Here is a 16,690-nt window from a genome sequence, read left to right as displayed (position 1 = left end):
TAGCTACCTATGAAGCAACAATTGCAAAACAAAATACATGGCATGACATGTTAATTCTAAACGTAAAAGTAAAGGATACTTTTAATTTAATTATTTTATCATCAAGCCAAGGTCGATAGCCTTTCAATATGATAAAAATACAATCCAATTCAAAATTTTCAATGTTATATGTTTTAACATTCGCTTTGAGAAACAAGCAATGCATCTAGATAAACAGCATCTAATTTAATCATTTTTATCTATGAAAATATAAGAGATGTATATTAAAATCAGTTACTAATATTATATTTAAATAGAATCTAAATATTTGCTTTGTAGTTTAAATTTTAGTATTTTTTATTTAAATTTCAATATATATTTTGATATTAAAATTGTTCTCTATATACTTGATAATTTATAAAATAGACAGCATTAATTTTATGCTAAATTATTATTATTTTTTATATTGCAATTTAATTAAATAAAGCTATTTTTTGATTTTGAATTCAAATCTTTAAAGCTTTAGAACTTATTTTATAATTTTTTTAAGAAAAATTAAATATTCTATACTTTTTAGTATACAAAATTATTGTTTATTAAATAAAAAATAACTTGGATGAATATTAAAAAGTCTATTATAAAAAATGTAATGGATTTCGTATAAGATAATTTTCAGTATATTTATTCCTAGTAACAAGTTAAAAAAATTGACTCTATTCTTTTATATATATATATATATATATATATAAAAGTTGTAAAATTTCAGAAATTATTCAATGACAATATAAAATATAAAGTGATTGAGTTTTATTTAAAAAACGAATAAATAATACTATATTATAATTTCAAATAATTTAACTAAAGTTAATTTTATTGTAAATATTTTTATTTGGTTTTATTGTAAAAATGGATATATATATATATATATATATATATATATAAAAGTTGTAAAGTTTTCAGAAATTATTCAATGACAATATAAAATATAAAGTGATCGAGTTTTATTTAAAAAATAAATAAATAATACTATATTATAATTTCAAATAATTTAACTAAAGTTAATTTTATTGTAAATATTTTTGTTTGGTTTTATTATAAAAATGGATTTTAAAACCATCCTAATTTCATATAATTATAATTATATAAATTAATTACTTAAATTTTAAATGTTAAATTAAAATTATTTTATTAATCCGCATAATCTGCGGGATAATGTCTAGTTAAAATATATAGTAACGAAGTCGAAACTAAGTTCCCTAAAAAAATGTAGAAACTAAGGATGTTAAAGTTGTTTGAAATTCAGTTAAACATTAAAATAATAAATTTAGAAAATGTTTAATCTTTTTATAAGCTACTTTTGTTAAATAAGTTGTCTAAAAAATATTTAATAATCAGACTTCTTAAAAAATAATTCCTAAATTCAAAATAATAAAAATTAATTGTGTTTTGAAAAGCAGTCCCAAAGCAGAAGAGCTACAATATTCTAAAGTTTTATGAGGTTTGCTATTACTTTAGTGGGTTTAATTTGTGTTATCCTAAAAATTAATTAGTGACTAATTACATCAATTTCTTTTCATTAATTAATCAAAAAAATTCATACTCCTGAAAAGAAGAAAATTAGTAAAAGGACAGACCCTTAAGATGCCATGTACATATAAATCCAACAAACAAGAAAAAGATGGGTTGGGTTGGGAGAAGGAAATTAAGGGAAAGAAAGATGACGATGATGATGCTGTTTCTTTCTTTAACTGAAGCAATAGAGAAATAAGTGGATAGTTTAAGGGCAGAGAGAAAAAGCTGAAGAGAGTCACTTTCAAAAGGTGTGGTGGTGGCATGTAAAGGATCCAATCCATCAGAGCATCTCTTTCTCTCAAAAACTATAGCAGCTATTTTAATTCTAATTTGTAACTGAGTAGTAAAAAATCTTAAAAGAACTGAATGAGAGACAGAGAAAGAGAAAGAAAAAGAAAGAAAGAAAGAAAAGGGATGCTCTAGAAAAAGAAAGAAGGAATGGGGAGAGGGGTTAAAGTTCAAAGTTGGAGCCTTAATTGAATGAGAAGGGCCAAGGTAGTGTTTGGTTGGTGTTTTCTTTTCTTGTGTATATGTATGTAGAGTAATAGTAATAGTACAAAGAACAGCAGCAGCAGGTATAGCAGAGGCAATAGTGATGAGATCACAAGATCTTTAATCTCTTTTCTGACCAAACACTGCTATCCTTTCCACTGCCATCATCATCATCATTACCATCATCATCATCATCAACAGCTCTTATAGGTCAAAGCAAGAATTCCTCTTCCCTATATTTACTGGTCTCTAGCACAATCCCCACCTTCTTTTCTTTTCTTCCTTCTCTCTCTCTAAAAAAATATGAAAGTTGTGCAGGAAATTTCCCTACGTGACCACTTTTTAGAAATTTGGTGTCAATAGTCAGTTCTGGGTTTTTCTAGGTCTAGTGGGTATTTCTCTGTGCAAATATTTATATTTGTGCATAGTAGTACATAAAAGAGAGGCCCAATTACCAATAGCTCAGTATAGAATACAGAGAGTAGGGAAAAAAAGAGATGGGTTAGCCTGCAAATAGAGTTAGAAGGTGTTCTGGCTTGGTTTTCAGTTTTTAGTGGTGGGAGTGAATGTGATGGAAGTGGCAATATTGAATGGCAGAGGCTTTTGGAAGGGGCAGCAGCAACAACAGAAGGAGGTATCACAGTGGTTGCAGCAGTTGCACAAGCAACAAGAAGAGATTAAGAAGAAGCAGAGGCAAAGACAGAGTAGTAAAGAAAGCACCAACTAGTAAAGAAAAGTGCTGCCCTTGCCCTCCATTAAAAGCTGGAACAGAAAAAGCACAAGGGCCAGAGTCTGGATCCTCAAAGGAATCACCATCTTCACCAACATCACCTTCACCATTATCAGCATCAACATCAAGAGATAGTTGTAAATTCAAGACATGCACAAGAAGGAGAAGGGGAAGGAGAAGGAGAAGAACAACCAAAACAACCAGACCATTACTACCATCAAGAATTACCCTTTATTGTTCACCATCAATATCTCCAAACTACACAGCCTCAACAAGAACAAAGCCAGCATTTATATCAAAGATTGGATTTACAACAGCTACAAATCCCTTTACACCCACCCAAGAAACGCTCTCACTTCTCTTCTTCTTCTTCTACTTCAATCATCCAGGAGCAGGGCTTCGAATATGCAAGAAAAATGGGAGAGAGCCAACGCCAACACCAACAGCAACCAGCAAGATCGTCAAGATTGGGGACAAGAAACACAGTAGGCGAGATAGTGGAGGTTCAAGGAGGCCACATTGTCCGCTCAACCGGAAGAAAAGATCGTCACAGCAAAGTCTGCACAGCAAAAGGACCCAGAGACCGGCGTGTACGGCTCTCAGCCCACACTGCAATCCAGTTCTATGATGTTCAAGATCGCCTTGGTTATGACCGTCCCAGCAAAGCTGTAGACTGGCTAATCAAGAAAGCCAAGGCTGCCATAGATGAGCTCGAGGAGCTTCCCGCCTGGAATCCAACTACTGCTGTCGCTAAAGACAGCACTCAGATAGGTGACGAGAGAGACTATCAACTTCCCGTGGAAAATAATCTTGACGCTATTGGCGGTAATACAAAAACACCTGCAGCAACTGCAACAACGACGACAACAGCAGCAGATGTTCAAGGAATAGAGCAGCAGCAACATTTAGCAGAAAATCCGAACAACAGTTCGAGTTTTTTGCCGCCATCATTGGACTCAGATGCGATTGCAGATACAATAAAGTCATTTTTCCCAATGGGTGCAACAGCAGAGACAACACAGTTTCAGAGCTACCCGCCGGATTTGCTATCGAGAACAAGTAGCCAAAACCAAGATCTGCGCTTGTCACTGCACTCATTTCAAGAACCAATTCTTTTACAGCAACAGCATCATCATCATGGCCATGCTCAAAACGAACAGCAAGTCTTGTTATCATCTGGAACTGCCGCCCATCATTTCGGATTCGATGGGTCGTCTGCTGGGTGGTCTGAGCACCACCAGAACCACTCAGCAGATATCGCCAGATTCCAGAGAATGATTGCCTGGAATGCTGCTGCTGCTGCTGTTGATGCAACTGATACTGGGAGTGGTGGAACAAGTGGCAGTCGAGGTGGAGGATTTATCTTCAACCCGATACTGCCGCAAACGGTGTCGCCAACACCACTTTTGCAGCCGTTATTCGGCCAAAGCAACCAGTTTCTTTCTCAGAGGGGACCCCTTCAGTCCAGTAACATGCCTTCTATTCGTGCTTGGATAGATCCAGGAGCCGATCATCATCATCATCATCACACCCAAATCTCACAACTTCATCATCATCACCAACAATCATTCGGTGGAATCTCTGGATTTCGTGTTCCAGCACGTATTCAAGGCGAAGAAGAGGAGCATGATGGCATTCACAACAAGCCGTCCTCTGTTTCCTCTGATTCTCGCCATTGATTGATCAATAGGACCCAACACTCTCACCTCTAGTTATAGGTTCTACTCTTAACACCCACTTCTCTATTTCGAGATTCTTCTTCCTTCACTGAATTCTCTGAATTGTATATGCAGGGAGGGCTTATTTACTCACTGTCTTCTGCTAGGAGACCAACATATGGATTCAAGAAGAGTTTGGAGGAGAGATTTTGTCCAATTATAAGATGATTCAATGGTAAAAAGTTATCACTGGAAGAGAAAGATCTGAGTATGGATAATTCAGGTTTTTCGATTCCGGGTTTGTTCAGTTTAAGCTTTACTTTCATTTGCTATTAGACGTTCCAAGTTCTTGTTTCATTTCCATGTTTGAGTAAGCTTTCAAAGCTAGACTTTCTTTGATATGTGTTTGAATTGACTATTATTATTATGTTTGCTAATACTCTTTTGTGTGGTTATGATGTTCCTTTTCTGATATTTTTCTTGTCCAATTTTGGGGTCAACTGATAGAAAGCAGAACTAGTTTGGTTCTAATGAAACATGTTCTTATTTTTTTCCCTTGTTAGAGCAGACCTGGTAGGCATAGTCTGCCTTTACTTTTAAGAACTTTTAACACAAAACAAGGCAGTTCTCATATCAGCAAATATAGAAACATTGTAGCTCTATCTTCTTACCTTGATTTGATCCTGATTGTTGCTTTCTTATTAATCAAAACCAAAAACTGGGTCTTTTCCTCTGTTTAGAAATGGTCAATCTTAATTTTTGTTTTCTTTGCCTTTTTTTTCTCATTTAGATATGAAAGGAGAGTTCCTAAAAAATATGATTGTTTTTTGTTTGTTGCTTTTACTGATTTCTTTTTCTTTTTTCTTGTATCAACAACTTACTAAATTCTGCAAAAGGAATTGAAAGCTTAACCCATGTTTAACATCTCCATCATTGCTTGATTTGTGGGAGCATCTAATCCACCAGTCATTTTCTATCAACAGTAGAAGCTGTTCGTTGTGTATTAGAATGGCTGCTGTAAAAGCAATTTGAAGAATTTGGATGATAATTATCCTAGTTTTGTTAGTTTATTTGGTATGGCTTTAGATAGCTCAACTATAGAAGGTAACGCAAAACAAAGATGGATTATAAAAACCCATTTGTTTTCTTTTCATCTTTTTGTCCAAAATTTATTGCAGAAATATTGTCTAGTTAGAAACAAAAAAATCTTCCAAAATTAGGAAAAGAAATCGATTTCTCTTATAGAGTTTATATTAGAACATGCAAGGGTTTGTTTGGTTTAAAAATTTTGCCAATTCAGATACCATGTTAAACCTCATGGTGAAATAGGTTTTTAGCTATTGGGGAGCTGCTCTTCAATTTGGTCTAGTACTCTGCCTTCTTAACCACCAGCCACCAACAAATAACAATGAGTAATCCAAACAAGCCCTTAGATATGTAGAGGGATGGGACTTGGGAAACAAGTGCCGCAGGTTGCTTTTACATTAAGATCAGCAAGTAGTGAAGGAATCTGAAGGTCATGTCTGTGATTGTGGTAGTGTGTTGGATTCGGATCAGGTACTCTCATAACGGGTAGTTAAAATCCTATTCAAGTACTTGACTAGAATTGATTAAGCTATTGTCAAAAGTTAGTTAATGCTAACTACCAAGGGGCTTTACATAATTAAAAGAAAAACACTCCCCTCTAGTAAAGGGGATTTAGTTTATGAATTATGTGCAATTTCCACTTTGTGATCTTTCGTTTGGCGGATGATCAGTTCAAAATTTAATTCGATGCTTCTGCGAACTTATATAATTAAATTATGAAATTCATTATTATAATTAATTAAGATTAAGGAATTAGTCTCCTGAATAGTCTAATGAATAAGTTTAGATAAAATTAGAAGTGCAGGTAGACACAACCAAGTGGGGCTAATGATAACTGTACTTCATCTGCAGGAGAGAACCAACGCTCAATTATATGGAAGAATGCACAGATGCATACCATTATGGTACATTGCCACGTCTTTTTTCCTTCTTTTTTTTTTTTTCTTTATTTGGCCCCACCCATCAATACCCTATAAATATCAATCCTCCACAAAAAATCTCTCCCATTCAGTCTAGCTGGAAAGAAAATCGCTCCCATTTTAAAAGTGCAATACATGGCTTCAATTTTAGAAGGTGACATTGTGTTTGCTTTTATGCTGGCTGCTACTTCTTTATACCTTCCTAAAAGCCCAAAATAAAAATATCATATATTTAGATAATACAGCAGTTTGATTAACCCCCTGGAAAGTTGAGCTTCAACTTAGGGAACAGGAGAAATATAACACTAATTTTTAGCAGCTTCTTGATTTCTGTCCTCTTCTTTCTCTGTAAAATGAATATAATAACAGGCCGGCATAGTTACCGATGCGCATGAGTTGAATATGGATATCAGTATATGCTTAAAATAGTATTATTGCTGCAGAGAAATGCAGAGTTCAATAGGTTTAGGGATGCTGGATCTTGTTGGGATGTAGATTGTTCTTGGCTTTTAGCTATATAATAATGAAGTATTGATGATAGTTTATTCATAATACAGAAACTACTGAGTTGGGTCATTGTATATGATTAAACATCTTTAGTTAAGTCCATTTTAGGATTAAAAAAATGCTAAGGTAGCATTTATAAAACAAAAAAGAAAAAGAAAAATAGAACTCTTTTCTGCTGTGGTTATGGTGCTCCATGACTCGACTTTGACCCTCTGATTACACGAAAGCACCAAGGCTCAAACTTGTAATATCTACTTAGAAAGATATTGCAATGCTTTTAACATGATTTGCAATAGATAATTATAATCAAATCAAGCCATGTAACAGGTCTGCTGCCTTATTTTACACACTGCACGCCAAACTGAAACCAGTCTCAAATGGACAAAAGCAGAACACAAGATATAAAAGTCTTATGAGAATGTTCGTATTTGGTAACCTATAAACTGTGCACTCGGAATCGTTGCTGCTGCAACAGTAGCTTCGTTAACAGCTTGATGATCATTCCGTCGGAGGATTTTTTGGTTTTAGCACCTTCCTTCCCATTTGATGAAGTAGGCTAAGGGCGGATTGTTACTTTCATCTCTGATTTGCTCGCTTGCGTACTGTGGCCTTTCTTTGGGTAACTAGGCTGAGCGTGAACCCGAATCTCCCATGGGCGAGCAGCAATCCAGCGCTCCTTCCAGCTCCAGCCCCAATTTTCCTTGCCAATACTGTAATAAGCCTGGCCTAGATACTGGGTAGGATTTGCTCTCCACTGCAAATACAAGGCACTAATTTACAGTGAACTATAAGGTATGCTATGCAAAAATTCAAATAATTCTGAGTCACCGGACCTGATGAGAAAAGGCATACGCCATTGCTCGTTCACGCTTTACTGCTGCTTCTTCTCTCTGTTGGATCCTACAAAGGATTTCTTCCATGGTATCAGAGCCGCCATTCCACTCCACCTATGCAAGCAAGTCAAAACTACCCCAGTAAGACTTATCCAAAGAAGTTTTTACTTCATGCATCTAAAATCTTTCTTGTTCTACCCTAGTCCCAAAAGCTTAATACTGATAAAGGCATAGGCTAACAGCAGCAAACTATGAATATGTAAAATCAAAATGTATTCCTCTATAAAATCCCTTTCAAGCATAGGCCCACTACCATGTGCAACTCCTTTAACTATAGTTTGTAGAAAATCTGGCAAACCGAGAACTTGGCTGAACTTGCAGGCCACCACCAATGCCATCTCTCGTTTTAATTTGGGGCAACCCCACTATATTTTATTACCATTAGTGGCAGGGACAGCGATGATGGATGTGAAGGAAGACAAAGATTACAACTTTGCACTGTGAGGAAAATAAAAGCATTGCCAGTTAACTGCTAGAGGACATCTCCCACTTGTATGAAGAGCAATGTAGCCAAATAGCTACTAGTCCATACCATATGGGCCATAATTATTGATTCTTTTCTTACACACTCATTGCCTATTATTATTGTTATTATTATTTTGTCATTATTATGCACTAACTAAAGGAGCACAGTTTCCTACAAATCTGAGGCTTTTTTACCTATAACATTAATCAATCTAACATCTGAAAATAGTTATTAATCCCTGATGATGTTTTCACTAATTAAAGAAAGGACTTCAGTGCAATAAAAAGATTGGGAAAGTCGAAACCTGGAATCTTTTATATATATATATATATATATATATACTTATATAATAATATCTAAATTATCCCATACTAAGATTATGGGATAATTAACAAATTTAAAAATAAATAATTTTTTCTGAAATCTTTTTCTAAATTATTCCGGGCTACAACCTGCTACTATATTTTTAATAAAGTAGATAATGGAAGCTATAATATCAAGTAGACAACAGTTATTAGTACCTCCAACTCTTGTAGCTTGGCCTCAAGTTTTAACTGATTTTCTAGCTTCTTCTGCTTAATCCGGCCGTCCGTGACCATATGGTGCCGGCGAGCCTTAATCTGAGCTTGTATATAGCTCCATGAATGTATATGACTCAATGTGCTTGAGGCTTGTTTTTGAGTATCATTGCCTTGAACCAATACATTAAATCTTACTGCCCCTTTCAGCCGTCGCAGTGATTTTCTTGCCTGAAAAGAAAAATGTTATCATAGCAAACTGTTCTTATGCAAAATTCTATTATGAGCTAGAATTCTGGAAAATGAGAAGGCCATTAAATTAAATAAATGCATAATAGCCTAATATTTTCTTGAAAAATTACAAAAATATACTCTATAGTTAGATATTTTTACACTTAAAGGACGACAGTTTTTTTTTTGACAAAATAAATACTATGTGATTTAATTTTCTTACATTTTACTTTCTTACACATTAATATTTTTAGATTTTTATAATTTAATATTAGTATAATTTTTATTTATAATAATAAATTTGTTTTGTAGTTTATTATTAAATATTATAATTTTATTTTAAAAATTATTTTATCTTATTTCTAATAAAATAAAAAATATATATATTAATTTCGTAATTCAATATAATTAGTTATATGCTAAATCACTTAATAAGTGATTTTATTATTAAAAATAAGTATTATAGTAATATTAAATCATATAGATTTAAAGATATTAATTTGTAAGGTAGTAAAAATTTTAAAAAATTAAATCACACAATATTTTTTTATCATGAAAAGAATAAAAAAAATTACAATCCCTTAAAAGTGCAAAAGCATCATAGCATAGGATATTTTCCATACTTTTCCCTATCTTTTTTACTTTTTTCTGTTCTCCTTTTGCCATTTGGATTTGTAATAATCAGTTTTAAAAAAAAAAAAAAAAAAAAAAAAAAAAAAACATTGTATTAATGTTTTTCTACTTATTATCTTAACCGCATTTTCTAAGCAAAATTAACTAATCCTAGTTCAAAGATTACATCAATCCTCAGGTACTGAAATTTCTTATTGATGGATCCGGTAGATTTCGAGAAGGTTTGAGACAAGCTAGCGATAGGAAAGTTATTTATTTAACAAAAATTAGAGAATGATGGAGAAAATGTATCTTTTCCATATTAGGATTTTTATGTTTTCTTTATGAAATTTCTATATTGCCCTTAGCTATAATATTAGGTTTGGGCCCTATAAATGGTCTTTCATCCATAGTGTAGGTTTTACTCTACTAGTCTAGTTACCTACGACTTTTAATCTAAGTGATTTTTATTTATATTCTATCACTTATAAATTTCAGTTTAATATTCTTATATACAAATTTATATATATTAATTTTTGAAATATAATTTTTTTTAACATTTATATTTATGCTTTGACATATAAGATTTTTATTTTAATATACATAATTATTTTTGATACATAAAATTCAAGTTTATATATAATTTGTATAATTTTTCTATTAATTTATTAATAAATAATAATTCTAATCCTAAAAAATTAATTATATTTTAATATTAAATAAATTAATTTTTGATTAGATAACAATACTAATTCTATCATGAAAAATAATATATTAATTATATTTAATACTATATTAACTAATAAATTACTTTTTAAATTTGATAATAATTCTAATTCTAGAAACTAACATTTTAAATTATAATGTTATTGACTAATAACTTAATTTTTAATTATATTTCTAATTCTAGAAAATGATAATATCAAATATAATATTAATTATATAATACGAAAATAACTTAATAAATATTTTTATATTATTATATTAATAAAATTTTAAAATATTAAAAAATTAAAAAAATATTTAAAAATATTTGATTTGTTGTTATTTTTAAGATATTATAAATAGAATTCAATATTAAAAATTTTATTAAATTTTTTTATTAATCTAATTTTATAATTAAAATAATTATAACGACGGTTTAATAAATACTTTAACTTACTATTTGCAAATATACCATTAGACAACTAGTTCAACTCATAGTACAACTGATGAAATATATACCATATATGTTCGAAAAGCAGTTTGAATCCTGATAGCCGCTTTATATTCTGCTGACATTCCAGGAACACCATTGCTTCTTTGTCTCTCTTCGTTCGCAGGAACACCATTATTTCTTTGTATCTCTCCATTCCCAGGACTATCTGGCTCTATATGAGTACTGGAACTTCCCTCACACCCATTCGACTTTTCGGTAGTTGAATGTACCTGTAGGATTTAGGTCACAGAGTAAAATGTACTAAAGAAAAGGAAAGTAGTAATGCTTCAGGATTGCTCAATCTTACAAGGAATCTGTATGTACCTTTACTTTTTTGGACCTATCTTCCTTTGCTTTTCTCAGGCAAATTATTGACCTGAACCAATCTCCTGAACCCATTTTTGTATAGATCAAGATGCTGATGTTTAGTGTAGTGGCCAATAAAAAGATAAACATGCCACAAGGAAAATTGTGCACACTGATCAGATGTTGTTTCATGTTTTAAGGCAGGATGAAGGTGTATTAGGTCACCTAATAACTGGGTCAAAACAGATGCAATACTGAAAGTGGAAGCTCTTTATTGCAAGTATGCTAAAGCTTTTCCAAACATTTTGGGTACTCTGAACCATGATTATGGTCTTTTAATAAAGGTAAGCTTTCTCCCCTATCATTTATTCATTAGCCATACAAAAGTTTGCCATAAACAAATTACTGACCCAATCACAACTTGAATTATAGCACCATCAACACACAAAATTTAGCTCTAAAGGTTTACAAATTAACCATATGAATGCACAAATTTGCTTCATGAAACAAAATCAAAGTATTCTAATGGTTCAACACCTGAGCCTTCTTTGATCAAAGAAAAACCACCTAAACCTTCTTTGATTTCAATGAAAAACGCCTAGCCTTCTACATAAAGATTTTAATAGAAATTAAAAATAATAAAGAAAAGATAAACAAACATCACTACCTCAAATGGGTTCATATAATTCAACAACATTGAATAGTTTGTAATTAATATTTATAAAATTAACAAAATTTAATTTTGATACATAATAATTAGAGATTACCCACAAGTGAAATATTAATGGCCTTATTTGAAACAAATCATGTGAAAAAAGATTTATCAACTCATTATTTACTAACCCAATCCAATTGATATTATGGTTTCATGGTTTAGAATTCATGTTTTAAATTCATTTAATTTTAATTCTTACATATAAAGAAAAGTAAAATTAACACGTTCACTTTCTTATTTTACCTATTTCTAAAATGGAGCTTACTTTAAGTGGGGTTCTTAGAAATTTGAGTTCTTGTAAAATCATGCCATTTTTTATATATATATATATAAAAAAAAAAAAGAAAAAAAAAAGAGAAAAGTAGAAAGAATGGAATCTACCAATATGATCTCTTCAAACATGAGAATTATTAACTAAATAAAATTCAATCAAATAGAATTCTTGCATTTCTAAACTTTTCATCTATACATAATCTTCCTAGGCAATCAACTTTGAAGATGATGAGAAGAGAGAGACATACCAGAGCAGAAGCAACACTGGCACATGTTCTTGAGCAATGGTGGGTGGTTTATGAAGATGCGTGGTATATGGTAGTATTAGTAACAAGAATTTGAGTGTAATATACAAAGATGCAAACAGAGAGAGAGAGAGAGAGAGAGAGAGAGAGGGTGCATGTGCATGTTACATGGACACTTTTCTCACCAAAAACACTCCAGTAACCGACAACCCAACTAAACTGAAGCTGCTGTTTGATCTTATGGAAGTTCAACAATCAACTACAAGAAAGGCCTGCCATCAGATGTTGTCCTCACCACCTTACCTACCTTGTATTTTATTACCCCAATATCTTTCTTTGCATTTTCTTTTCAAGTGTTGTAAAGGAAGCCAAGTATTGCTAATCAGATCCAATAATTATTATTTTGTTTGCATCTCTTTTCAAGTGTTGTAAAGGAAGCCAGGATTGTTTAATCTAAAACTATTTGGACCTCCATGATCTAGTGGTTGGTTAGTGTTTATCATAGCAGTAGTTAAAGAAATTATGAAAACCAAAAAATGTTTTGAAAAACAGTTGGTCCCAGCGGGGCTCGAACCCGCGACCTTCGGCTCATAAGACCAACGCTCTAACCAACTGAGCTACGGGACCCTGCTATTAGTATGCCACTAACTTTAAACTTCTAACTATTAAAACCACTTTTGGGTTTCTCATGATAAGTTAAATAGAAATGATATATATACCATTAAATAGTCGACTGTTGTTGGATAAGGTTGGATCCCAAAATTTTTTTGTTACTGTTTGAGCTATTTTAATTTATAACTATTTCAGTTTAAATTAATTTTTACAATAGAAAGTAAGACTCTCTTTTCAAAAATTTCAGAAAGAAACAGAAAAATTATGATTTACTAATTCATGAAGAAATTATTTTATAATTTAAAAATAATTAATCATTTATTTATGTGTTATATTATATTGTTACTATTTTATTAAAAATATAATATAATTTAAAAATAACTAATCATTTACATGCACGTCTCACAATGTTATTATTATTTTAATTATAAAATAATAAATTATATTAAATTTATAGATAAGATTTAATAATAATGTTATATAATTTTTTAAAGTTTAAAAAATTAATAATATTTTAAATGTTTTTAAGCGTACTTTTTATAAAAATTTAATGTTTTAAGATTTTATTAGTTTAACAATATAAAGATATTTATTAATTAATTTTTAGTATTATATAAATTAATACTATAAATATAATTGAATATTATTATTTTTTAAGTTTTTGAATATTATTATATAATTAGAAAATTAAATTATTAGTTAATATAATTTGAAATATTATCTTCTAGAATTAGAATCATTGTCTAATTAAAAACTAATTTATTAGTTAATATAATATTAAAAGTATAATTAAAATACTATTTTTTAAATTATAATTATTATTTAATTAAAAATGTAATTTATCAATAAATAAATTAATAGAAAAAATTATAAAATTAAAATAATAGACTTGAATCTCTTGTATTAAAAATAGGTATAAATGTTAAAACAAATATTCTATGTGTAATTAAAATAGTGATAAATGTCAAAAACATTTATGTCTCAGAATGATACATATGTATATAAAAGTATGAATAAGAAAAATTTTTGAACTGACTAAAATATTCTTACTATTTTTATTCTAATTCTATATGTGATTAATTTAATTTTTTAAAAAATTAATCTAATTTAATCCTAATTTTATAAGAAATTAATGAATCACCAGTTCAAATAATTCAATATAAATTCTTATAAAAATTGAAGATAAAAAGTCATAAAAAAGATATGATACTTTTAATTTTATTTTTATTTATTTATTAATTTATATGTACTTATTATTATATACTTTATCAGTATAATTATTTATTATTTAATTATATTATATACTAATTTATTAATTAATATATATATTATATTTTTATAATAATAATTTATACGCGTAGCGTGCATGATGAGTAATACTATATATATATATATATAATCATAATATATATCAATGTATGAATGAAGAAGACAAATAGATTTATTAAAATTGCTTTATTGATTATTTAGTTAATTAGGTTATTAATTAATTAATTTTTTTGATAAAAATATCAATAATTTATTAAGTAAAATTTACTGTTGTAGACAACCATGAATCAGGAAGATTTGATTTAATAAATGGATTGTCCTGATCTGGGAGCCAAGGATCTTGTCCAATCTTGATGCTAGACACCCATCCAACTCTCCACCGAGTACTTTTCCTAATGATGTCTTGAGCCGACATCAAACTACGCTAGGCAAAACTCGGGTTAGCCCCAATCTTTGCATAAAGAAAGCTACCAGAAGGTAAGTATCAGGCTTTAATCACCTGAGCAGCAAGAGAAGATGGGTTATTTAATAACCTCCATCTTTGGTCTGCCAGGAGGGCCATTAAATTCATGGAGCTTCTTGAAGCCAAGACCGCCAATAGATTTATGATTGCAAAGAAAGTCCCAACTCTTCCATCTAATACCAGACTTCTTATCAATTGAGGAGTTCCACCAATAGGCATTCGTCATATGCTCAATATCCTCGCACAATCCAGCAGGTATAGAGAAAACGCTCATCACGTACACAGGAGTGGCAGTTAATTAGATTATTTATTAATTAATTTCATTAATAAAAATATTAATAATTACTTAAGTAAAGTCTAACTATAGAAAAACCAACTCTAATAAAATTTAGCTCAAAAATTATTCTAGTTCTAGATTACAGCATTATAATCATAATTTTTAATATTATATTGCTTATATTTTTTCTATCAAGTGATGTAATTAATTAAAGAATACCCACAATCTTAATTTATGCTTATAAATTAATTAAATAGGAAACAAAAAAAGTTTGTCACAAAGACTAAGAAAAAGTCTATAAAAATATAGATGAATATTTTAATTTATTTCAGAAAATAAATTATATAAAAATAAATTTACTCTGTAGTTAACTGTTAATAATTTATATTGAATCTTAATTAATTTTATAAATTAATATTATTGAGTTAGTTCTATAAATAATTTTTTGTGGTTTAAATTATCATCATTTAAATATGAAAATCTTATCTATAATTTTTTAGACTCTTATTTCTATACAAATTGTATTTCTATACTGCTATTATTTATTATTTTTATTAATCACAACATCATTTTTTATTAATTTAATTATTTATTAATTAACTCTACTAACAAATAATATTAATAATTTATTAAGTACATGTTTAATTTTAAAAGTTTTAACTCTATTAATATTTTTAATGTTAATTATAAAGTAGATGTTTTTATTAGAAATAAAGGCAAAACAATTAGTCAAACTATGTACTACTGAGCTTGCTTCTGGATATCTTTAGTAACCAATTTTGTTGTAATAAGCTTCTAATTGCAAAAACTAATGCACAAAATGGCTATTAACATCCATAGTGCCAGTGGTGAGGTTAACAAATTTAAATTACAAAAATTATAAGAAATAAATATAATTATGAGTCTTTACACTCTTATTTCTAGTGACATTAGATAAATAAAAGAAGTGTAAAAACACAATCCATCATTACAAATTTTAACTTTAGAAAGTTTATAATTTATTTGCATTCTTGAACCATCAGCAGTATGTAATTTTTCAGTTGTTTTTTCAAAAAACTGTGTAGGTACAATTCCTTCTTGTATACAATTTTGGTCTGCTCCAGAATCAACTAAAGCAATTGTCTCAATTTTAAAATCATTTATAAGAATTCTAACAAAAATAAACCATTTATGAAAATTTACTCTGGTAATATGAGCTAAAAATTCATTAATATGAGAATCATTCGTATTTCGGAGGACTCAGTAATATCTTTATTTTTCTATTTAGTTCCAATTTTAAAATTCTTTCTTTGAAATCTAAATTTTCATTTTTTAAATTATTAATTTCTTGTTTTATATTTTTAATTTCTTCTTGTAAATCTTGAATATTAGGTGTAGAATTTCTAGAAGATTTTGAGTCAAATCTTTGAAAAATTTCTTTTAAGTTATAAGGAATAGGTTCAGATTTTTGAATTTCGTTATGCAAAACAATATCTCTTAATTTTAAAAAGTATTTTTCTCTATCAGAAGGGTCATTAATTTTGTCAACTAATTCAAAAAGATCAGAAAGGGTTTCTTTTGTTAAAACATTTAAAGTTGAATTACAACAAGGACCTGTACAAATTCCAGGACCTTCACATGTTTCAAAATCAGTATTTGTAGAAGATGAATCACTTAGAATATTTAAAT

At 29.7% G+C, this 16,690-nt stretch overlaps 2 protein-coding genes and 1 non-coding gene across 3 annotated transcripts; 1 reads left to right on the top strand and 2 right to left on the bottom strand.

The window, feature by feature from the left end:
• The first annotated feature begins 3,185 nt into the window (after positions 1-3,185).
• On the top strand, positions 3,186-4,886 carry LOC8261446 (transcription factor TCP4). Its single transcript, XM_015719419.3, has 2 exons — positions 3,186-4,491; positions 4,567-4,886. Exon 1 carries the CDS (start codon positions 3,190-3,192, stop codon positions 4,450-4,452), a length of 1,263 nt encoding a protein of 420 aa, XP_015574905.1. The 5' UTR covers positions 3,186-3,189; the 3' UTR covers positions 4,453-4,491; positions 4,567-4,886.
• Positions 4,887-7,210: 2,324 nt separating this feature from the next.
• On the bottom strand, positions 7,211-12,669 carry LOC8262209 (protein IQ-DOMAIN 10). The gene is made up of 6 exons (XM_048379122.1): positions 12,405-12,669; positions 11,187-11,251; positions 10,889-11,092; positions 8,825-9,052; positions 7,778-7,891; positions 7,211-7,698 (listed from the first exon to the last, which is right to left on the bottom strand). Exons 1-6 carry the CDS (start codon positions 12,427-12,429, stop codon positions 7,501-7,503), a joined length of 834 nt encoding a protein of 277 aa, XP_048235079.1. The 5' UTR covers positions 12,430-12,669; the 3' UTR covers positions 7,211-7,500.
• Positions 12,670-12,954: 285 nt separating this feature from the next.
• TRNAI-UAU lies at positions 12,955-13,028 on the bottom strand. Its single transcript has one exon. It is a non-coding gene; the product is annotated as a tRNA-Ile (tRNA).
• Between the last annotated feature and the right edge of the window lie 3,662 nt (positions 13,029-16,690).

This window comes from Ricinus communis, chromosome 9, assembly GCF_019578655.1.
Source record: "Ricinus communis isolate WT05 ecotype wild-type chromosome 9, ASM1957865v1, whole genome shotgun sequence".
Classification (NCBI taxonomy): domain Eukaryota; kingdom Viridiplantae; phylum Streptophyta; class Magnoliopsida; order Malpighiales; family Euphorbiaceae; genus Ricinus; species Ricinus communis.
This window is presented reverse-complemented; position numbering and strand designations above follow the sequence as displayed.

Coding starts and splice junctions, on each gene's coding strand:
- LOC8261446 (XM_015719419.3), top strand. CDS start 3,190: ATGGGAGAGAGCCAACGCCAACACCAACAGCAACCAGCAAGATCGTCA.
- LOC8262209 (XM_048379122.1), bottom strand. CDS start 12,429: ATGTGCCAGTGTTGCTTCTGCTCTG. Junction 11,252..12,404: donor CCAGTGTTGCTTCTGCTCTG/GTATGTCTCTCT, acceptor AAATGGGTTCAG/GAGATTGGTTCAGGTCAATA. Junction 11,093..11,186: donor ATAGGTCCAAAAAAGTAAAG/GTACATACAGAT, acceptor TAAATCCTACAG/GTACATTCAACTACCGAAAA.